At 42.7% G+C, this 23,058-nt stretch overlaps 5 protein-coding genes, 1 non-coding gene and 1 pseudogene across 6 annotated transcripts; 3 read left to right on the top strand and 4 right to left on the bottom strand.

The window, feature by feature from the left end:
• Positions 1–2,833: 2,833 nt before the first annotated feature.
• Positions 2,834–3,214, bottom strand: H2BC14 (H2B clustered histone 14). The gene has a single exon (XM_016955064.3). The coding sequence runs from the start codon at positions 3,212–3,214 to the stop codon at positions 2,834–2,836; it is 381 nt and encodes a 126-aa protein (XP_016810553.1).
• Positions 3,215–3,517: 303 nt separating this feature from the next.
• H2AC14 (H2A clustered histone 14) lies at positions 3,518–5,357 on the top strand. Its single transcript, XM_001138786.5, has one exon. It carries the CDS (start codon positions 3,518–3,520, stop codon positions 3,902–3,904), a length of 387 nt encoding a protein of 128 aa, XP_001138786.1. The 3' UTR covers positions 3,905–5,357.
• A 148-nt stretch (positions 5,358–5,505) lies between these two features.
• On the bottom strand, positions 5,506–8,188 carry H3C10 (H3 clustered histone 10). The gene has a single exon (XM_016955062.4). It carries the CDS (start codon positions 8,186–8,188, stop codon positions 7,778–7,780), a length of 411 nt encoding a protein of 136 aa, XP_016810551.1. The 3' UTR covers positions 5,506–7,777.
• H2AC13 (H2A clustered histone 13) lies at positions 5,506–10,053 on the bottom strand. The gene has a single exon (XM_054686648.2). The coding sequence runs from the start codon at positions 10,051–10,053 to the stop codon at positions 9,661–9,663; it is 393 nt and encodes a 130-aa protein (XP_054542623.1). The 3' UTR covers positions 5,506–9,660.
• A 280-nt stretch (positions 10,054–10,333) lies between these two features.
• Positions 10,334–10,784, top strand: H2BC13 (H2B clustered histone 13). The gene has a single exon (NM_001377497.1). The coding sequence runs from the start codon at positions 10,357–10,359 to the stop codon at positions 10,735–10,737; it is 381 nt and encodes a 126-aa protein (NP_001364426.1). The 5' UTR covers positions 10,334–10,356; the 3' UTR covers positions 10,738–10,784.
• Positions 10,826–11,196, bottom strand: H4C10P (H4 clustered histone 10, pseudogene; annotated as a pseudogene).
• Positions 22,318–22,389, top strand: TRNAQ-UUG (transfer RNA glutamine (anticodon UUG)). The gene has a single exon. It is a non-coding gene; the product is annotated as a tRNA-Gln (tRNA).
• The last annotated feature ends 669 nt before the right edge of the window (positions 22,390–23,058 follow it).

Raw genomic sequence — 23,058 nt, 5'->3', positions numbered from 1 at the left:
GTGACCAAAATGTGAATTTTATCTCTTCTAAAATGACTGTACATACATATAAAGATTGTGTCGACCCCAAAATTCTGTTTTGTTCTATTAAAAATTAAAAATAGGGGCAGGGCACAGTGGCTCACACCTGTAATCCCAACATTTTGGAAGGCCAAGGCAGGAGGATCACTTGAGCACAGAAGTTTGAGAACAGCCTGGGCAACATGGTGAAACACTGTCTCCACCAAAAAAGATACAAAAATTAGCCCAGGGTGGTGGCCTGTGCCTGTAGTCCCAGCAACCCAGGAGGCTGAGGTGGGAGGATTGTTTGAGCTTGGGGAAGCCAAGGTGCAGTGAGCCATGATTGTGCCACTGCACTCCAGCCTGGGCAACAGAGTGAGACCTTGTCTCAAAAATAATAATCATAAACAATTTTGCCAAGATTTCTGGATAGTATTTTCCTAATTTTTTTTTTCTTTTAGATGTAGTCTTGCTCTGTCACCAGGCTGGAGTGCAGTGGTGTGATCTCAGCGCACTGCAACCTCTGCCTCCTGGATTCAAGCAATTCTCCTGCCTCAGCTTCCCAAGAAGCTGGGATTACGGGCGCATACCACCACACCCTGGTAATTTTTGTATTTTTGTAGAGATGAGATTTCACCATGTTAGCCAGGATAGTCTCAAACTTCTCACCTCAAGTAATCCGCCTGCCTTGGCCTCCCAAATTTCTGGGATTACAGGTATGAGCCACCGCACTCAGCCTAATTTTTAAAAAAAATCTTTAGAGCTTTAATTTGTTTCTAACATGATACTCATGTATCAAGAATAGATGCTTCATCTAATGAGATTGTATTGTTCAGGCTCAGAAACCGATTCCCCAAAATATGGAGCTTTGACATACTGAACTGAAGAAGAGTACTCAAGGTCTTTCGGACCTTCCCCCTATTCCTCTCTCTCATTTCTCTATCTGAAAGCAGAGAATGAAGTTGTTCTCTGAAATTCCCTTATCTCTCTAAAGTATAGACCTGCCAAAGAAGAAAACAATTACCTCTGGTCTCTTCTCTGAGTTTTCATTAGCTGAAAACTCATATCGCAAGAAGACTGAAGTCTGTCAACACACAGAGACAAACCTTTGTCACAAATCATTGTCTGGTCTGTGGGCCAAACAGACTTTGTCCTAGGCTGTTATATGTTATTCAAGCCTATTGAATTCCCCTAAAAATCACTTAATACCCCTCTAAAATCATCCACACTTCCCCAACTCCCTTTTTCCTAAGAAGAAGGGTGCATAATCATCTGTATTCTATTGCATGGGGCGTGGGGGGGAGGGGGAGGGAGTAATCACTGATTCTCCCCCATGCACATTAATAAATTTGTATGCCTTGTCTTCTGTTAATCTGCCTTTTGTGAGTTGATTTTTCACCAAACCTTCAGAGGACAAAGGGGAAGTTTTCCTTTGGATTCTACAGTTTGAATAGACAACCAAAAGTTAAAGTTAAAGTTGGGAATTATTTAAATATGCTTCACTCTTTGAATGTATTATTCTTACTTAATCTATTAACATGTATATGTCTTTGCTAACATTTTGATAATTTATTGAATGGAATCCTAAATTGGAAATTCCTAGCATAAATCACACACATGTTAGAAAATATTTTTCAGGTTGGGTTTCTTTAAAGTGTGAGGATTCAAAGGCTCTGGAAAAGCAATCTCAATGCAGATGCCTTTTGAATCCTTCCAGGTATCTTGAGTTTTCTCACAATTTTAAAAATTGATTTAAACATAACTAGAATATTTCTGGCAATTTAACTGTAACACATCTACAGAACACTCACTAGGTATTCACAGTGATATTAAGAGCAATTATTTTTTCCAGTTCATTTTCTTTGATTTACCGATTTTTTTTTTTGAGACAGAGTCTTGCTCTGTTGCCCAGGTTAGTGCAGTGGCGCGATCACGACTCGGTTCACTGCAACCTCTGCCTCCCGGGTTCAAGCGATTCTCCTGCCTCAGCCTCCCGAGAAGCTGGTGTTACAGGCACGTGCCACTGCACCCCTTTAATTTTTTGTATTTTTAGTACAGACGGGGTTTCACCACGTTGGCCAGGCTAGTCTCAAACTCCTGATCTCAAGTGATCCGCCCGCCTCTGACTCCCAGAGTGCTGGGATTACAGGCGTGAGTCACCACGCCTGGACTAACCCTCCACATATTTATTTATGACTTTACCTATAACTTCTGCTTCCCTAAAATGTACAAAACAGTTGCATTCTGACTGCCTCAGAACCACTTTCTCATGGTCTTGGGGGAATTGTGTCTTCCCTAAGCCACGGTCACTCATACTTGCTAATAATCCTCTTTAAAATATTTTGGGCCGGGCGCAGTGGCTCACACCTGTGATCCCAACACTGGGAGGCCGAGGCAAGTGGACCACCTAAGGTCAGGAGTTCGATACCAGTCTGGCCAACGTGGTGAAACCCCGTATCTACTAAAAATACAAAAATTAGCAGGGCCTGGTGCCACATGCCTGTGGTCCCACCTACTCGAGAGGCTGAGGCAGAATAATCGCTTGAACCCAGAAGGGGGAGATTGCAGTGAACCGAGATCGTGCCATTGCACTCCAGGGTGGGCAACAAAGTGAGACTACACCTCAAAACAACAACAACAACAACAAAAAAAAAAAAAACAAAAAAAACCCCCACATATACAAGTACATTTATATGTATTTAGCGAGTCCCAAAGGGTACCTAATGGGAGACAAACTTATCAGTGAACTGGCTCTTTCTTGAGAAACGTGGACGGCTCTGAAAAGAGCCTTTGGGGTGTGGGTCACGGCGGACCTGTTACTGCAGCGAGAGGCTCACTTGGAGCTGGTATACTTGGTGACGGCCTTGGTGCCCTCGGACACGGCGTGCTTGGCCAGCTCCCCGGGTAGCAGTAGGCGCACGGCCGTCTGGATCTCCCTCGAAGTGATGGTCGAGCGCTTGTTGTAATGCGCCAGGCGTGACGCTTCTCCGGCGATACGCTCAAAGATGTCGTTGACGAAGGAGTTCATGATTCCCATAGCCTTGGAGGAGATGCCGGTGTCGGGGTGGACCTGCTTCAGCACCTTGTACACATACACGGAGTAGCTCTCCTTGCGGCTGCGTTTGCGCTTCTTTCCATCCTTCTTCTGAGCCTTGTTAATGGCCTTCTTGGAGCCTTTTTTAGGGACTGGAGCAGATTTGACTGGTTCAGGCATGGTGGAAAACAAAATAAAAGACAACCTTATGGCTGTTTCGTCCTCTTTATTTAAATGTTATTGTGCAAATTAGGAGTGGAAGAGGTCAGTGCTGATTGGTGATTATCCGTGGATGACGTCAGATGCCAGTTTTGCCCAATCAAAATAGGTATCCTGCATATTCGAGTCCTATTGGTCTAAATAAAAATAAAACGTTAGCCAATCGCACAGCTTCCTTTTCGCGCCCAGTAGAGGCTATAAAATGTACGTTTTTCTAATTTCACTTTAGTCTTTCTTGACCGTATAGATAATAGGCCTTTTGCCATGTCTGGGCGTGGTAAGCAGGGAGGCAAAGCTCGCGCCAAGGCCAAGACCCGCTCTTCTCGGGCCGGGCTTCAGTTTCCCGTAGGCCGAGTGCATCGCCTCCTCCGCAAAGGCAACTATGCGGAGCGGGTCGGGGCTGGAGCGCCGGTGTACCTGGCGGCGGTGCTGGAGTACCTGACCGCCGAGATCCTGGAGCTGGCTGGCAACGCGGCCCGCGACAACAAGAAGACTCGCATCATCCCGCGTCACCTCCAGCTGGCCATCCGCAACGATGAGGAGCTCAACAAGCTTCTGGGCAAAGTCACCATCGCACAGGGTGGCGTCCTGCCCAACATCCAGGCCGTGCTGCTGCCAAAGAAAACTGAGAGCCACCACAAGACTAAGTAAAGACCGAGTTGAAAAGCGCATAAAAACAAAGGCTCTTTTCAGAGCCACTTCAACAATCATAAAAAGATGACACGAGTCCGTTTTCAGCTGCTTCACCACTCCACAATACACTCATGATGTTTCGGTTTTAATCTTTAACCTGTTTACGTTGCCTGAATTTCAAGGTTTTTTTTTTTTTTTTTTTTTTTTTTAGTTCTTAATGTAGATATTAACAAGGTACGTTTGCTAACACGTGTTTTCAGGGGTTTTACCTTGGTGGCCAGGCTGGTCTCTGACTCGACCTCAGGTAATCCACCCGCCTAGGCCTCCCAAAGTGCTGGGATTACAGGCGTGAGCCACTGCGCCAGGCCAGTTTGTGGTATCTTGAAGGAATTTTACTGGGACACAACTTTGACAAAAGTCAAAGCATATTACTGGGAGTTACATAGTAGGTACTGGTGGGTTTTATTTATGATTCCGGGAAACTCACTGGGCTGTAAGGAATATAGTATAGTATTCGGTTTTTAATATGCTTACTAGAAAAAGTATATGGATTGCTACTAGACAGTATGTTTCTCTACAGTTTCACAGTCTCTAGGTTGAAAACAGGGTAGAGTCCTCAGCCCTATTTCCTGGCCTCTAGGAAAGGAGCTGCTCAATGGGTATATTTAAACAAAACCAGACAGTTTTATGTTTACCAATGTATACATTGGTCATGTTTTGTTTTCTATTTTTAATTTTTGTACTTACAAGAGTTTGGAATAAAAAAGAAAATTGGCCTTAGAAGTTTTCCAATTAAGGGTCTTTCAAACATACATGTTCGGCAGTGACCCAATAATTACATGTATTTATGTTAGTGTACTGCTGAAATCACATGTTAATAATAGTTAACTTCATTGTATGTGTTCTGATATTTTTCTGTTTAATTCTGTGTGTAATTAACCTTTTTGTACCTGGGTGTTATGTTACAAATGTATCCTGTAAACACTTACAATTAGTAAGTGAGTTAAATACTTAGTAACTGCTGGATAAGTAGATGGCCAAGCATAGTAGTCCAAGCTGGTGATGTTCGATGGTAAGGATGGTTCTGAATACTTATTGATTCCAAGAGCACTAGTGGGTGAATACCTACACTCAGAAAAAAATATCTCTTCTGAGAAAAGCCAAAGGCTATTTTGAGAATAGTGAGCTCAGTTCCTCATGTTATCCTTTTTTTTTTTTTTTTTTTTTTTGAGACAGGGTCTCGCTTTGTCACCCAGGCTGGAGGACAGTGGTACGATCTCGGCTCATTGCAACCTCCAACTTCTGGACACAAGCGATTCTCCCAACGCAGCCTCCTGAGTATCTGGGACCACAGGCGCACGCCACCACGTTTGGCTAATTTTATTTTTTGGAGAGATGGGGTTTCGCCACATTGCCCAGGCTGGTTTCCAACTCCTGGACTCAAGCGATCCACCCGCCTCGGCCTCCCAAAGTGCTTGGATTACAGGCATGAGCCACCGCGCCCGGCCTGTTGTCCATATTTCTGTATGGGCATGTCAAGGTCCTTTTATTTTGGGCCTTGAAAAGGATTGTTATGCCACTTATGAGTTTTGCCATCTCAGGAAATTCAGACACAAGAATTATGTCCTTTTTTTAAAATTTATTTTTTCTTTGTTTGTTTTGTGTTTTTGAGATGGAATCTCCCTCTGTCGCCCAGGCTGAACTGCAGTGGCGTGATCTCGGCTCACAGCAACCTCCACCTCCCGAGTTCAAGCGATTCTCCTGCCTCAGCCACCAGAGTAGCTGGGACTACAGGCACATGCCACCACACCTGGCTAAATTTTTTGTATTTTTAGTAAAGACGGGGTTTTACCATGTTGGTCAGGCTGGTCATGAACTCCTGACAAATGAGCTGAGTTGGATGGTTACCAGACTATTGTAATTCAGTACATGGAGTGTTTTGAAAAGACATAGAGTATTCATTTCCACATAACTAGAACTATTCACTGTCCCTTAAATAAATAATTCCTCATGTAATTATAACTGGAAATTTAACTGGGAGTATGTTGGCTGCATATCTCCAGGAGAGGATGCCCTACCCAGCCAGCAAGAGTATTGATTAGTACATACCAGGCAGTCTCTGTGTGAGCCCTTCCTGATTTATTACTAGCTCTTAGTTTCCCAGCACAGAAAGAAGGAATGCACTATTTACACACTCAACAATATCCATCGGTTTAGCAGTTGGGCCCCTAAGTGTCCTAGAGGCACTGCTTCCCTCCAAAATAGTGTATCTTCCTTTCCAGAAGAAAGCTAATTTCTGAGAGAGGAAAAACTATTTTGTTTTGCTTACGGTGTTGATTCCAATTAAAAGTATTAAAGCATTATTTTAATTTGTAAAATATTAATCATAAATTATTTATCTTTCTAAATTCCATACATGTGGAAATAATGAAATCATGAACCCACACACAAGAAGATGAGGATGAGCAGATTGTGAATGTTGCAGTAGTGATCTTGATATCAAATTTCCAAAAAAGTGTATTAAGAATGTAACCAATTCTAATAACTGAAGATATATAAATAGCCAACTGAAACAAGATAGAGAATTAAAACTGCTTTTTAAAACTCAGTGTAAAAATACTATGATCTTTCCACTTACATCCTTCACAAGTTAAGCTAAGGAGAGACAGAGATGATAACACACATACACAAGCCAATTTGCCAGGGAAAATCTTGAATACTTATAAGAATGCTAGAGAGCTCACAGAAGAAAAGTTTAGAAATCTAGCATTCTGAATACAAGAATGGATGAGGTAAGGGCTTTCCTGGCCCACAAGAAGCTGATTTGAGCATATCTACCAAGCTGATGTATTTCTTTCATTTGAGATTTTCCATGTGGGTATGTCTCCTTACTATTATATACCCATGCATTCATTCATTTATCCAGCAAATACTGATCAAAAGCTCCTACGTTACTGGAGATATGCGAGTAAACAAAAGTTCCTCCTCTCATGAGCCTGTATTTTAGAACACACAAGCAATACATCAGCAAACTCTGGTACAGCATATAGTGACAAATTCTAGGGTGAAAAAAATAGGTGGGGATTATACAGATTTTATTTAGTCATACAAAGCCTCAATGAGAAGGTAACATTTAAGCAAAGACTCAAGTATTTTATCCTGTGCTCAAAAAAACTACCACAGGCTTACCTACAAGGCAGTCTTATTTTGAATACTCCTGACAGTTCAGAGTTTTAGCCACTGTCAGCAGAATTCAGAGAAAACACTTTCTCTCCCACACGTATTTTTACATGGGGCTTCAAAGGGAATGTTCTCTGGCGGGCTTTCTCCAGACGACTTTTAATCCTCAAACCATCTGTCATTAACTACATTTAAGTGGTTTAAGCAGGCCCAAAATCCGGCTTGAAAAAATTCAAAGAAAACTTAACACTGCTTAGGAACGGGGGGCGGGGGGAGAATGTTTCACTTTAGCCAGCATGAGCTACATTAACCTGAATTTTTCCAACTTCAGTACAACCTTAGTTTTATTTCTGGCGTGTTGGCAAGAAATATACACACACCACAGTACAGGTTAGCAGAAAATTAGAAGCACCATCCGGTCAAAACCTGGCTGCGGAGATGGGAGGGCAATACACGAAGGAACTTTTGGCTACACTGAATGCTTACGGGAAAATGCCGGACATTATTAGATGTTAAGACTCCCAAAATTAGCATTCAAAAAGGGACAGGCTGTCTTACGAAACAGATTGTATAACGTCTGGAAATGGGCCCTATCTACTACAGGCAAAACAAGTACCAGGAAGAATTCCTGAGAGAAACAGATCTTTTCAGCGCGCATGTGGGTGGCTCTGAAAAGAGCCTTTGGGTATGTAATCGGTGAGTCCTTGAGACTCAAGCCCTCTCGCCGCGGATACGACGTGCGAGCTGGATGTCCTTGGGCATGATAGTCACCCGCTTGGCATGGATGGCGCACAGGTTGGTGTCCTCAAAGAGCCCCACCAGGTAGGCCTCGCATGCCTCTTGCAGCGCCATCACCGCGGAGCTCTGGAAGCGCAGGTCGGTCTTGAAGTCCTGCGCGATCTCACGCACCAGACGCTGAAAAGGCAGCTTTCTGATCAGCAGCTCGGTGGACTTCTGGTAGCGGCGAATCTCGCGGAGAGCCACTGTACCAGGCCGATAGCGATGGGGCTTCTTGACACCGCCGGTGGCCGGAGCGCTCTTCCGAGCCGCCTTGGTGGCCAGCTGCTTGCGCGGAGCCTTGCCGCCGGTGGACTTGCGAGCAGTCTGCTTCGTACGCGCCATGCCTTCAGAGCTAGATTCACTTCAGGAGAAAGAGAAAGCTAGCCGCTTATTTATAGTGAGAGTCTGAAGCTGATTGGACAAAAGTATGCTGAAGGCCTACCCAACAGTAACCGGATTGGCGAAGGACTCAAATTTTTGTTGTTCACCTATTCCTCTGACAGACTTAGCAGTTCATGGTCTCCATATTTTATTTTCTATTTTCGCTATACAGTTGTTCACTATACTAGCGATTTCCAGTGGAAATAAATGAGAGCAATATAAGTAATTTACATTTATCTAGGAGAACATTGTAACAAAACAAGGAAAAATTAATTTTTAATATTTTGCTTAATCCAATATAGCCAACATATTTCAATGTTATCGAAATTAAAATTGTTAGGTATTTTACACTTTTTGGCACTGACTTTTCCAAATGCAATGTGTATTTTATATAAAATTCATGCTATGGAATTTCCAATCATCACTATCCACAATTGGCTAGTGGCTGCAATACTGGACAGGATAGCCTTATACACCTGTCCCCTCAATTTTCTATCTTTTGACCACTTAAATTTTAAAAACTTCTATTTTTATAACCAAGAAAAGCTGGTTCGCATGTGAGAAATTCAAGGCCAAAAAATGTCAAAGAAACAACTTTATGTGAACTTTTCACTTTTAGATTAAAGTAATTCCATTGCAGCTTATTTTTCCAATACTCTAGAAATGTAATTCATTTTAAGAATCTATTACATTCGTATATCCAGATCTGATTCAGATTAAAAACATCAAGTCAGATATTTTAAAAGTGGAATTTACCATGCTGAAACAAATTAAGTCATCTCTATACTAAGAAATCAATTTGTGTGGCTGGGGGTGAGAAAGCTCGGGAAATTTTAATTTCAATGAATTTTCAGAAAATGCTTCAAAGAGAACTACCTGGCACCATAAGTAACTGTTCTAATTAATCTAATAATTATTCTCAACTCAATCATTAATGTTCAAATGCAATTAATTATACAGATTCGAGAGATATTTCTCAGAAATGAAGAATCCAAGTCGTTGATCTAGATTTGGATTGAACGTCGAATGCTCGGTTTGTCATTTACCAAGACCCAGAAAACATCTGGCCCCAAAGCAGACATGTTTGCTTCTCAACAGACTAAAAGTAAAACCCGACGGTGAACCATATAGAATTCAACATACTTGGATAATGCCAGCTTAGGAAAAACTAAATTTTCTTCCACTAAGCTTAAGATGAAGGAGGGTTTAATACTTTTAATGTTATCCAGGCTTTTTAAAAAGCTAACGAGATTGTCACTACCTAACCAAGACACCGAAGACTGATCTACGTAACCTTTGGAGTGGTTTAGAAGTAGGTAAAGACGAGAAATTACATTAAACATAGTGCTCAGTTCTTCCACAAAATTGTAGGTGGCTCTGAAAAGAGCCTTTGGTTCCTTTGGGACTGAGTTGCTGCAAACTAATCCAGGTTTCTACTTGCCCTTCGCCTTGTGGTGGCTCTCGGTCTTCTTGGGCAGTAGCACGGCCTGGATGTTGGGCAGGACGCCACCCTGTGCGATGGTGACTTTGCCCAGAAGCTTGTTGAGCTCCTCATCGTTGCGGATGGCCAGCTGGAGGTGACGCGGGATGATGCGAGTCTTCTTGTTGTCGCGGGCCGCGTTGCCAGCCAGCTCCAGGATCTCGGCGGTCAGGTACTCCAGCACCGCCGCCAGGTACACCGGCGCTCCAGCCCCGACCCGCTCCGCATAGTTGCCTTTGCGGAGGAGGCGATGCACTCGGCCTACGGGAAACTGAAGCCCGGCCCGAGAAGAGCGGGTCTTGGCCTTGGCGCGAGCTTTGCCTCCCTGCTTACCACGCCCAGACATGGCAAAAGGCCTATTATCTATACGGTCAAGAAAGACTGAAGTGAAATTAGAAAAACGTACATTTTATAGCCTCTACTAGGCGCGAAAAGGAAGCTGTGCGATTGGCTAACGTTTTATTTTTATTTAGACCAATAGGACTCGAGTATGCAGGATACCTATTTTGATTGGGCAAAACTGGCATCTGACGTCATCCACGGATAATCACCAATCAGCAGAGACCTTCCCACTACCTCGGCCGCATAAACTATTATATAAAGAGAGGAGACCAAGTTCTTGTTTTGGTTTTGCCAGTATTGTTTCATTATGCCCGAGCCGGCCAAGTCTGCTCCCGCCCCGAAGAAGGGCTCCAAGAAGGCGGTGACCAAGGCCCAGAAGAAGGATGGCAAGAAGCGCAAGCGCAGCCGCAAGGAGAGCTACTCCGTGTACGTGTACAAGGTGCTGAAGCAGGTCCACCCCGACACCGGCATCTCTTCTAAGGCCATGGGAATCATGAACTCCTTCGTCAACGACATCTTCGAGCGCCTCGCAAGCGAGGCTTCCCGCCTGGCGCACTACAACAAGCGCTCGACCATCACCTCCAGGGAGATCCAGACCGCCGTGCGCCTGCTGCTTCCGGGGGAGCTGGCCAAGCACGCGGTGTCGGAGGGCACCAAGGCCGTCACCAAGTACACCAGCTCCAAGTAAATTCTCAAGGTCTTGTCCAACCCAAAGGCTCTTTTCAGAGCCACTCACTATTATCTAAAGAAGAGCTGGTTCGCTCTTCCTATCACTGGGGGGCGAGGGGTCATAAATCATTTTGATCTATCCACTAAATTAATCTAGCTCTTTGAAAGCCATTTAAGGTGAAATGTACATGAGGTACGTGCATATAACTGCCAACACCATAGAGGGTCCGACCTTTGCGCTTGAGGGCATAAACTAAGTCCTTAGCATGGACTGCCTTGCGCTTTGCTCGTTCCGTGTAAGTAAGTCAAGCGCATCCGGGATCACGTTATCCGGAAATTCCTTGAGCATCCACGGGTTTCTAAAAAGATGAGACCAGAATGCGTTTGACACCGCCGGGCCAGGCTCCAGGTGGTGGGTCTGGTGATGTCTGGATGTTGCACAGCAACTTGCGGTGGCGCCCCCTTTACCCAATCCTTTCCCTCACTTGCGCAACCAGACATGATTTTAAGGCACGACAAAAGACCCGAGGTAAAAACCAAAAACAGCACTAGGGAAACAAGGCTGGCGTTTTTAATCTTTCCGACTAAATTGGAAACTAGAGGGGTGGGCGCGGTGGCTCATGCCTGTAATCCCAGCACTTTGGGAGGTGGAGGCGGGCGGATCCCTTGAGCCCAGGAGTTCGCAACCAGCCTGGGCAACATAGCAAAACCCCGTCTCTGCAAAAAGTACAAAAATTAGCCAGGAGTGGTGGCGCGCCCCTGTTGTCCCAGCTACTTAGGGGGCTGATGTGGGAGGATGGCTTGAGCCTGGTAGGCGGAGTTTACAGTGAGCTGAGATCGCACCACTGCACTCCAGCCTGGGTGATAAAGCCAGGCCTTGTCTCAGAAAAAAAAAAGTGGGGGATCAGTAAAAGTTAACACCTTGCCTTCTCCTAATTGTCAATGCCTGCTAGCAAAAGATGCCAGAGTAGATTTTTAAAAGTTTTTCTTGTTTTCACCCAAACCCAACTGTTTTTCGTATACTATTTACCATCCAATTTACTAACATTTATTAAGCATCTACTATTCACCATAGGCCAGTCATAGTATTCTGCTATAGGAATGGAAAATCCTGAATAAGCCTCCCAGACCTTAATTCTCAATCATTGCTGGTGGCCCCACAAATTGGTAGTGCTTTCATAAAGGAAAATTTGGTAATACCTGTCAAAATTTTAAAATGCACCTATCTTTACATCAGAAATTTCACCCCTAGGAATTTACTATTTTTGAAAATATGCAAAATAATATATGCAGGGGTTTCCAGCAGCACTGTTTGTAGTATAAGACTGAAGCAATTTGACTGATTAGCAATAAATTACAGTACATCATTCTATCTAGCAAAAAATAAGAAGGCTCTTTTTCATAATTATTTACTGCTTATTGTGTGCCAGATAATGTCCTAAAAAGCTCTCTACACACGTTAAATCATTTAGCTTTCATAACAACTTTGTGATAAATTACTATTTTTACACCTGTTTTACAGATCATAAAATGGGGGTTCAGAGAGCTCGAGTAAATTGCCTAAAGTGTGAAATTGTACAGTGGGAAAGTTGTCAATCAAAATGAAATCACTAATGTTAAGAAAATCCTGACACAGAGCCAAGAAAGGCCATAAAGAGAAGGTTCTCACGCTTGTATGCCTAATAACAAAAACTATCACAAAAGATGGTAAGAGCCACAACCATAAACACAGGCCATCAAAACCTTACACACAAAAAAAATACTTCTACAAGACCATTTGTCCAACAACTGCCTTCCCAACCTTGGACTGGCATCGCACTTGTTATTGTAACCCTCCTTATTTTTTTTTTAAAAAACCTTTGTCTTCCTTTACCTCCTTGTATACACATGTACTTTATAGCATATGGATTCCCATTACAATGCTTTATTCCCAAATAAATGTATTTTTCTTTAGAGAGCCTCTATGTTTGTTACTTAGGTTTGTAACAGGTAATGAGTAGTGAAAACATGATTCAAAACCAGAATCTGGTTTCAGAATCCCTATTTATAACCAGTGTATACTATACGGCTTCTCCAGGTGCTAATAATGGGATGATCTCCAAAATTTGCTGTCAAATGCAAAAAAAGCAAGATACAGGATAATGTGCAGTAGAATTTTGTGTGTGTGTTTGTGTGTGTGTATAAATGTAAAATATTTTTGGAAGGATACTGGATAAATTGCTATCAGTGGTGGCCTCTGAGGAAAGAGAAAGTTGGATGTCCTACAGACAGGGATGGGTGGAGGATCTTTTCATTGTAACTTCTTATGGTCTTTGAATTTTGAATCCTATGTGTGTATTGTCCATCCATAAAAAAAAATAGCGTAAAGAATCACTTCACTTGATTATCAGTAAAACACACATTATAAGATGATAAATGCTGCAGTAGAGATATGAATAAAAAGCCTAAGGCGCACAGAATAAATAATATTATGGGTGGGAGTGGGAAGAGTGCCAAATAGCATTCTGGGCAATAAGAAAATGGGTGTCACCTTCAAAAAAGCAGAAATATTGTGGTGTGGCTAAAGTCAGGGGTAGGCAGAAGGGAGCACCCACGGGGCTGAGCAAGTAGTCTGTGACTATGCTACACCAGTGGCCTCCTTCTGTATCACGGCAGGCTTCTCAAAATGAGGACTTCAGGATAAAACAACTAGATATAATCTGAGAAGGACTTACTAAGTGAGATTCTGAAATATTTTACACATAATTCCAGATGCCAATTTAACACTATTTATTTAAATGTTACTTAAATAACATTTATTTAAATGAGCAGACTCTGAAGTTATTTGTTAATCTAGCAGTCATAGAGTTTTCTTTGTTGGTCAGACCATGTGGGAGAAAAAGCAAAAGAAAGTACTCTTAGTCTCTTTTAGACTCTTACAAGTATTTGTCACCAGTTAAAAAGAGACATGTCAAATAGAGCATTGTTTTTTGTTTTGTTTTTTTGAGACGGAGTCTCACTCTTGTTGCCCAGGCTGGAGTGCAATAGCGTGATCTGGGTTCATTGCAAGCTCCGCGGGGTTCAAGCAATTCTCCTGCCTCAGCCTCCTGAGTAGCTGTGATTACAGGCACGCCCCACCACGCCCGGCTAATTTTTGTACTTTTAGTAGAGACAGGGTTTCGTCATGTTGGCCAGGCTGGTCTTGAACTCCTGGCCTCAGATGATCTGCCCGCCTCAGCCTCCCAAAGTGCTGGGATTACAGGCGTGAGCCACGGCGCCCGGCCCAAATAGAGCATTGTTACCGTCACAATATATAACTAAATAAGCCAATGAATCAAAATTGCACACTGAATAGATATATATCTATGGGATATTCAACTGTGTCTAATATTTGGACATTTTAGAAAATGCTTTTCAAGTTAAGTGATGCTCTGCAATTATCTTAACTTACAACAAACTATTTGGTGGCAGTTTTGGATACTGGTACTACTATGATCTGAATGGTTACCCTCCAAATATTTATGTTGAAAACAAAAACAAAAAACAAATACTTGTGTTGAAGCATAATCCCCAATGTGGTGGTATTAAGAGGTGGGGCCTTTGGGAGGTGAATAGGTCATAAGGATGGCGTCCTCATGAATGGGATTAGTACCCCTATAAAAGAGGGAGCTTGTTCAACCCCTATACCATATGAAGTTGCAGCAAGAAGATGCTATCTATGAAGCAGAGAGTGAGCCTCATTAGACATAGAATATGGTGTCTCCTTGATCTTAGACTTCCTAGCCTTTAGAACTGTAAGAAGTAAAATCCTGTTATTTGTTAGTCACCTAGTTTAGTGTATTTTCTTATAGCAGCCCAAAGAAACTAAGATGCAAAACTCCATATTGAACAGGAGAGAGAAAATCTAACACATCAGATCACATCCTTTGACTGTCTTTGTGAAGGAGAATTGTAATTCCGTAGCTTCAAGGAAGAGAGACCATGCCCTTACATCTGTGTGTGTGTGTGTGTGTGTGTGTGTGTGTGTGTGTGTGAATGATTTTGTTAATTAGGATTTTATAGGGCCAAGCGCGGTGGCTCCTGCCTGTAATCCCAGCACTTTGGGAGGCCGAGGTGGGCAGATCACCTGAGGTTGGGAGTCTGAGACCAGCCTGACCAACATGGGGAAACCCCGTCTCTACTTAAAATACAAAATTAGCTGGGCGTGGGGGCACATGCCTGTAATCCCAGCTACTCGGGAGGCTAAGTCAGGAAAATCGCTTGAACCAGGGAGGTGGAGGTTGCGGTGAGCCGAGATGGCGCCATCGCACTCCAGCCTGGGCAACAAGAGCGAAAGTCCGTTTCAAAAAAAAAAAAAAAAAATGTATAGCCAGGCGCGGTGGCTCATGCCTGTATTCCCAGCACTTTGGGCGGCCGAGGCAGGAGGATCACTTGAGGCTAGGAGTTCGAGACCACCCTGCTCAACACAACATGGTAAAACCCCGTCTCTACTAAAAGTTTTTTTTAAATTAGGCAGTCATGGTGGCTCGCGCCTATAATCCCAGCTACTCGGGAGGCTGAGGCAGGAGAATCGCTTGAATCCGGGAGGTGGAGGTTGCAGTGAGCCGAGATCGAGCCACTGTACTCTAGCCTGGGCGACAGAGTGAGATCCTGTCTCAAAAAAAAAAAAAAAAATTATTTGCAAGGCCATGTTCTAAAATTTTATTAGTAGGTATTAAATTATAAGAAGGAGTAGGCCTGAATGGATATTTGACATGAAGAAATATAAAAAGACTGGAAGAGGATTTTATTTCATAACAGGAGAATAAGAGAGCATACGTATCCTTCAACAGGGCTTTATTGTCTACCCTCTAGGTGATCCTTCTCTCAAATGAACATTTTGGCTTATTGTCAGGAATAAGGGTTTTTTTTGTTTTTGTTATTTTCATGCTTAACGTAGGTACAGTCCTCAACTTCTTTCATAAAAGCTTTTTTCTAAATTGATTTTTTTCATTACAACCTCATGTTCCCTTATAGGAACTTACTCTTCAGCCTGTCTCAGAACATATTTACAAGATATGAGCTATAATTGAATAATCATAGCATTTAAGGCTAGAAAACCTTAAGCAACGTCAGTTCATTTGTGCTGCTATAACGGAATATCTGAGTGAGTAATTTATAAAGGAATTAATTTTTCTCACAGTTCTGGAGGCTGGGAGTACAAGATTCAGGTCCCAGAAGATTCCATGGCTGCTGAAGGCCAGGTCTCTGCTTCCAAATTGGCACCTTGAGTCCTGTGTCTTTGGGGGAAGGTTGTGGGGAGTAACACTATGTCTTCCCATGGCAGAAGGACAAAAAGGGATGAACTCCCTTCCTCTGTCAAGCCCTTTTATAACAGCATTAATTCATTCCTGAAAGCAGAGCCCTCATGACTTAAACATTTTCCAAAAGACTCTACCTCCCAACCTTGTTGCACTGGGGCTTAAGTTTCCAACACATTAATTTTGGGGGACACATTTGTACCATACCAAAGAAGGTCCTGCAAACCTGACATTCTCCCCTAGCTTGCCTTCCTCTGCAATGTTTCCATGAGTGTCGGTTGTTATAACCTGGATGTACTGATGGAATGCTTCAGGTGGGAATTTTATTTATTTATTTATTTATTTATTTATTTATTTATTTATTCATTCATTCATTCATTCATTTATTTGAGACGAAGTCTCGCTGTCACCCAGGCTGGAGTGCAGTGGTGCAATCTCTGCTCACTGCAACCTCTGCCTCCCACGTTCAAGCGATTCTCATGCCTCAGCCTCCCAAGTAGCTGGGACTACAGGTGCACACCATCGCACCCAGCTAATTTTTGTATTTTTAGTAGAGACGGGGTTTCACCATGTTGGCCAGGCTGATCTCAAACTCCTGAGCTCAGGTGATCCGCCTGCCTCGGCTTCTCAAAGTGATGGGATTACAGGCATGAGCCATTGCACCTGGCCTTTTCAAGCAGAGATTTTATTGGGATACTTGCATCTGAGGGATATATTCACAATAACAAAACTTATAAGAAAATAGTAAAGCTAGAATCATTGTGTTAATTATAGTGGAAGATGTGCCTGGACTTAGAACTGACCACAAATTGTTAATCAGAAATTGCTTTAGTAAGTAACAAATCAAAGTAAATGAAACAGCCTGGTTACTAAGGAATAGTTTCATAATTTTGAATGGGATTAAAACTTGTCTCTCTTACTGTTGGTGGAATCCTGTCTTAAACAGCCACACAGGCAATCTAGCATGAACTAATAGTCCTTCCTTGGTTGGTTTTGGGCTGCAACTCATTGATAATCATCATGCTTAGTTTGCCTTTGTTCCAATTCCAAGCAGGCCAACCACTTTCCCATGTACATATTGTAACCACCCAAGGGGTTAACCTTGCCCGCTGCCTAGACAGAGCTGATTCATCAAGACAGGGGAATTGCAATAGAGAAAGAGTAATTCACACAGAGCTGGCTGTGCAGGAGACTGGAGTTTTATTACTCAAATCAGTTTCCCTGGGCATTTGGGGAGCAGAGTTTTTAAGGATAACTTGGTGGATGGGGGGAAGCCAGTGAGCCAGGAGTGCTGAATGGTCAGAGATTAAATCATAGGGAGTTGAAGCTCTCTTCTTGTGCTGAGTCAGTTCCTGGGTGGGGGCTACAGGATCAGATGAGCCAGTTAATAGATCTGGGTGGTGCTATCTGACCCATCTTGAGTGCAGCATCTGCAAAATATCTCAAGCACTGATCTTAGGAGCAGTTAGGGAGGGTTAGAATCTTGTAGCCCCTCCAGCTGCCATAATTTTTAATCTTGTGGCTAATGTTAGTCCTACAAAGGCAATCCAGTCCCAAGGCAAGAAGGAGGTCTGCTTTGGGAAAGGGCTGTTACCATCTTTGTTTAAACTATAAACTACAAACTAAGTTTCTCCCTAAATTAGTTCAGCCTACACCCAGGAATGAACAAGGATGGCTTGGAGGTTAGAAGCAAGACGGAGTTGGTTAAATTCCATCTCTTTCACTGTCTCAGTCATAATTTTGCAAATGTGGCTTCAATATCTGTCATTAAATTGCTGGAATGTTACTTTATTTTGCATTTGACTATTTTTTTTTTAATTTTTATTTGAGATGAAGTCTCGTTCTGTCGCCCAGGCTGGAGTGCAGTGGCACGATCTCTGCTCACCGCAACCTCCACCTCCCAGGTTCAAGCGATTCTCCTGCCTCAGCCTCCCGAGTAGCTGGGATTACAGGCGCGTGCCACTGCACCCGGCTAATTTTTTGTGTTTTTAGTAGAGATGGAGTTTCACCATGTTGGCCAGGCTGGTCTTGAACTCCTGACCTCAGTTAATCCGCCCGCCTCGGCCTCCCAAAGTGCTAGGATTACAGGCGTGAGCCACTGCGCCTGGCCCGATTATTTAATATCTGAGAAACATAAGAGGCTAAGAAAAGCTTTGAAAGAATGTCATCTATTTTATTTATGCTTATATTATGGCCAGGTTATATTTCTTTTTCTTTTTTTTTTTTTTTTTGAGATGGAGTCTCACTCTGTTGCTCTGGAGTGCAATGGTGTGATCTCAGCTCACTGCAACCTCCACCTCCCGGGTTCAAGGGATTCTCCTACTTCAGCCTCCCAAGTAGCTGGGATTACAGGCACGTACCACCACGCCCGCCTAATTTTTAAAAAGTTTTTAGTAGAGACAGGGTTTCTCCATGTTGGCCAGGCTGGTCTCGAACTCCTGACCTCAGGTGATCCACCTGCCTCGGCCTCCCACATTGATGGGGTTACAGGCATGGGTCACCGTGCCTGGCCAACCAGGTTATATTTCTATAGTCTCTCCAAATTCTGGGAATGAACCCCACTTGAGGCCTACAACGCTAAATTCCCACATCCCCAAAAGATGTACTCAAATATTGGAGCAGTTAGCACAGTCCAGACTATCAAATGTGTTGACCTGAAATCTATTTTCTGTATGGACAAGAAGACTACAGACTGAGAATTTTAAAAGAAGATATTGCCATTCATAAGAATTGTGCTGCAGGAAGGAAAAGAGACGAGAAAACCTACAAGCTTAACCAAGAAAATGGATCTAACCTTCCATTCAGTGGCCCCCAGATCTTCCTGTTCCTTTCCATGCAATGAACAAACATAGGAGCTAGAACCTGGTTCCTTGGTTTAAAAAAAAAAAAAAAAAAAAAAAAAAAAACAGCCAAAACTGAGGATCTAAGGTCATCTTGACCTTTGTGAGATCACCACAAAGAAACAAATGCCATTTTGTCCACTGTGTGATCACAAACAAGTCAGTGACACTCATTATACCAGTTTCCTTAACAGCAAAATAGGGGTGAAAATCAGCCTCGTTTTATCAGGAAGTTGTATGATTGAATAAGACAATGAATAAGATATATGTAGGCCAGGCATGGTGGCTCATGCCCGTAATCCCAGTACTTTGGGAGGCCGAGGTGGGCAGATCACTTGAGGTCAGGAGTTCAGGACCAGCCTGGCCAACATGGTGAAACCTCGTCTCTACTAAAATTACAAAAATTAGCCGGGCATGGTGGCACATGCCTGTAATCCCAGCTACTCGGAAGGCTAAGGCAGGAGAATCACTTGAACCCGGGAGGCAGAGGTTGCAGTGAGCCAAGACTGCGCCACTGAACTCCAGCCTGGGAAACAGAGAGAGGCTCTGTCACAAACAAACAAACAAACAAAAAAGACATATGTAACAGGGAAATAATTATCACCATGCATTAAGAGGAAAAGAATAATATAGAAATCACTGCAAATTATATTTATAAGTGAGGAAAATCACTCAGAGCCAGTAATTTTACCTCTATATGACCCCATCAGCCAGCTTAAAGGAAATTAACTTACTTAACCAAAAAAACATTTATTGAGCACTTAATATATGAGAGACAATATATTAGCATTGAGAATACACGCTGAAAATAGCCTGCTAAAATTCCTGTTCTTATGGTACTTTGAGGTGGGATTAAATTCCATAACATGTCATCACCTTGATAAGTGGTTTAGATAAAAATACAGTAGGAAAGGGGATAGGGAACTGGAGATTGCATTTTTAAGGAGGGCATACAAATGAGGTCTCATTGAACTGTCATTGGCATAAACTGGTGAGAGAGTATATTGCTACCTGGGGGAAGCTGTTTGGGGCAGAAGGAACTACGAGTGCAAAGTACCAGAGGCAGGCCTCTGCTTAGCATGTTCTGGGAACAGCAGGTTAGGCCATAGTGGTTGGAGCAAAGACAGCCATGGGGTGGGTAAGAAGTTTTGAGCTTCATCGTTCACCTTCTTGGCTCTTAGCCCAAAATGATTCCTGCATAGAGCCTCAAAAACCTGCACATTTTCTAAATAGCTGCTGAAAAAATGCACCACAAAATAAAAAAGAGAAAATGGCTCTGCCCCTGCTAAGATCTAGATCTAGGAAAGCAAATGATATTCTTGTACAATGATGCATAAAGGGATAAATTCTAATAAAGGAGTATTGGTCTCAGCTGTACCCCATCACCAAGACCAGTGCATGAAATGCAATACTGAGTGAATGATACCCAACAAATGTCTTATTATTGCTTCCTATAATAACAGTACATAGCACATAGAGGGTATCTTTGGGGGAATTTTCTTTAATCATCTACTTAAAGTTTTTTACTTTTCCGCATTTTATCCCACTCTTTCAGACTCCCAGGCCAACAATTTTGTAAACACCATTTTTGAAGATACATAACAAAGGAAACATGAACACTGATATTCACTAAGGCATTATTTATGGTGGCAAAAATTTTGAGACAGGCTTTTTGGGCAACACTGAGAGAGTAGTGTGAACCTAAAGTATCTGAAACAGGTCTCAATCAATTTAGAAAGTTTATTTTGCCAAGGTTAAGGACGTGTCCACGACACAGCTCAGGGGCTCCTGATGACATGTGCCCGAGGTGGTAGGGGCACAGCTTGGTTTTATATAGGGAGACATGAGACTCCAATCAATATGTTAAGATGTACATTGGTTCAGTCTGGAAAGGGACAACTCAAAATGTGGGGTAGGGGGAAGGTTCCAGGTCATAGGTAGATAAGAGACAAAAGGTTGCATTCTTTCGAGTCTCTGATTAGCCTTTCCCTTAATACACAATTTACATGTGAGGACGGATAGAGAAATAATTACTTATTCCTTAGTCCACTTAGTGAATCTGCATTTTTACATAAACAATAGGGCAGAAGAAGCAATCAGATATGCATTTGTCTCAGGTGAACAGAGGGATGACTTTCTGTCCTGCCTCTGTGAAGATAAGCTATCAACTTACATTGCCAGGGTGAAATTCAACAGAACTGTTTTAGGGTAAAGATCTTGAGGTCCACAAAGAATTTCCTTGTGGGCAAATTGTGAGGGAGGTATGTAGCTTTACGCTTTTTTTTTTTTTTTTGTCTTTTTTTTTTTTTTTTTTCCTTTTTCTGGAGAACGGGGTCTGGTTATATTGCCCAGCAGGTCTCGAACTCCTGGGCTCAAGCTATCCTCCCGCCTCTTGCCTCCCTGAGAGCTGGGATTACAGGCGTGAGCCACCACGCCCGGCCTGAGGTATGTAGCTTTAAATAAAATAAAATAAAATAAAATAAAATAAAATAAAATAAAACTTTGTAACTATCTTATTTAGGAGTAAAATGGGAGGCAGCTTTGCTTGTCACAGTTCCCAGCTTGACTTTTCCCTTTATCTTAGTGATTTGGGGTCCTGATATTTGTTTTCTTTTCACTGTAGATAGATACAATTCCTGTTTCTGGAGTTTTTCTGGTTATTATTACTGCATAACAAACTAGCTCCAAACTTGATGGCATAAAACAAGCATATTATTATATTCATGGATTCTGTGGTCAGGAAATAGGACAGAGCACAGCAGGGATTGCTACCTCTGCTCCAAGATGTCTGGAGCATCAGGTGTAAACTCACCAGCTTAGGGTGATTCTTGGGATAACCGCTGAAGGCTGGGATCATTTGGAAGCCTCTTCACTCGCATAGCTGGTAAATGATGCTGGCTGTGGCATGGGACTACCAGCCAGAGCATCTACATGTGTGGCCTGAGCTACTTAACAGTATGGTGGCTTCAGAGTGGTCAGACTTGTCATAGAGTAGCTCAAGATTCTGAAGGTGAGTCTCTCAGGACATCCAACCAGAAACTGTGACTTCCCATTTCAGAATAAAAGTCAAAATCCTAACAAGGTCCTACACAGCATTGTAATTGTATGTGAGAGGATGATTCAGTGGGAGAGTACAAACAAGGATGGGAGCACGGATTTTACTATTAGAAAAGGCCCCAGAAAACCTAGATGAAAGATCCAAGGTCGTTTTGCAAAAATTGTGCACTCCTATGGTTAATTCTTTATGCAGTATTGTCCTGAGCATTGCAAGATTCTCGGTATCTCTGGTTCTGACCTGTGAAAGCCAGTTGTGCCCCAGTCATTGAAACAAGCAAAACACCCAGGCATTTCCAAAATACTCCTGTAGAGGGCAGTACAGTTTTGTTTAAAAACCCATTGTTTCATATTTAGCAGTTAAGAGCTAGTGTCTCAGGGATAAATATTTGTCAGAAGAAAAACTTAGTAAGCAGGCTTATAGGTGGCCCCATGGTGTAATGGTTAGCACTCTGGACTTTGAATCCAGCGATCCGAGTTCAAATCTCGGTGGGACCTTCTTGGCTCTTTTTTTTTTTTCCCCACTTCTGCCAGTTATCTTGTCTCTTAAAACTAGAGTGATTCCTCGTAATCCAGTCCACCATACATCATAGTATCTTCTTAGCAGTAGTATCTATGTCAGTCCTCAGAAGTGTGAGACCACCTGTGGAAGCAAGCCCATGTGCACAATCAACACTACCAGGAACAACTCCCTAATTCTGTAACCTGTTCCCAGACACAGATGGGACAGAGGCGCCTGTCTGAAATGTCTCCCCATGTCTTGATTCCTAGAAAGGCATGTATGTGTGCATAATAGAGAAATGCCTGTTTTTAAAAGAATGACCACATTACTCTATCACTGGGAAAAAAAAGTATCTAACATGAGAAGTGATAAATATCTGATTTGAGGTTAACAAACTTGTAGTGGTACTGTTATCTCTCCAGGCTTCACTCTCCATGGAACACTTTCAGTGAGGATGGGATTCAAGCCCACACATGAAAAGTGTACTGGATTAGCAAATGGTCAGGCCACCTCATCCTATCCTGGTTGCAAATTTCTCAAGTTCTTTCTTAGACTTATTTTTGGTAAAGCCTCTGCACTTTGATTAAGTTGATAGGCATGGTACTGTCAAACTGCTGGCAGCAGCTCATCAGCACGCAGGCCTTGCTGTCGTCTTAGAGACTCTC

Source organism: Pan troglodytes, chromosome 5, assembly GCF_028858775.2.
Source record: "Pan troglodytes isolate AG18354 chromosome 5, NHGRI_mPanTro3-v2.0_pri, whole genome shotgun sequence".
NCBI classification, from domain to species: Eukaryota; Metazoa; Chordata; class Mammalia; order Primates; family Hominidae; genus Pan; species Pan troglodytes.
The sequence above is the reverse complement of the archived record's forward strand: the minus strand, read 5'-3'. Positions and strand labels throughout refer to the sequence as shown.

Excerpts from the sequence above, each read along its gene's own strand:
- H2BC13 (NM_001377497.1), top strand. The coding sequence starts at position 10,357 with ATGCCCGAGCCGGCCAAGTCTGCTCCCGCCCCGAAGAAGGGCTCCAAG.
- H2AC14 (XM_001138786.5), top strand. The coding sequence starts at position 3,518 with ATGTCTGGGCGTGGTAAGCAGGGAGGCAAAGCTCGCGCCAAGGCCAAG.
- H2BC14 (XM_016955064.3), bottom strand. The coding sequence starts at position 3,214 with ATGCCTGAACCAGTCAAATCTGCTCCAGTCCCTAAAAAAGGCTCCAAG.
- H2AC13 (XM_054686648.2), bottom strand. The coding sequence starts at position 10,053 with ATGTCTGGGCGTGGTAAGCAGGGAGGCAAAGCTCGCGCCAAGGCCAAG.
- H3C10 (XM_016955062.4), bottom strand. The coding sequence starts at position 8,188 with ATGGCGCGTACGAAGCAGACTGCTCGCAAGTCCACCGGCGGCAAGGCT.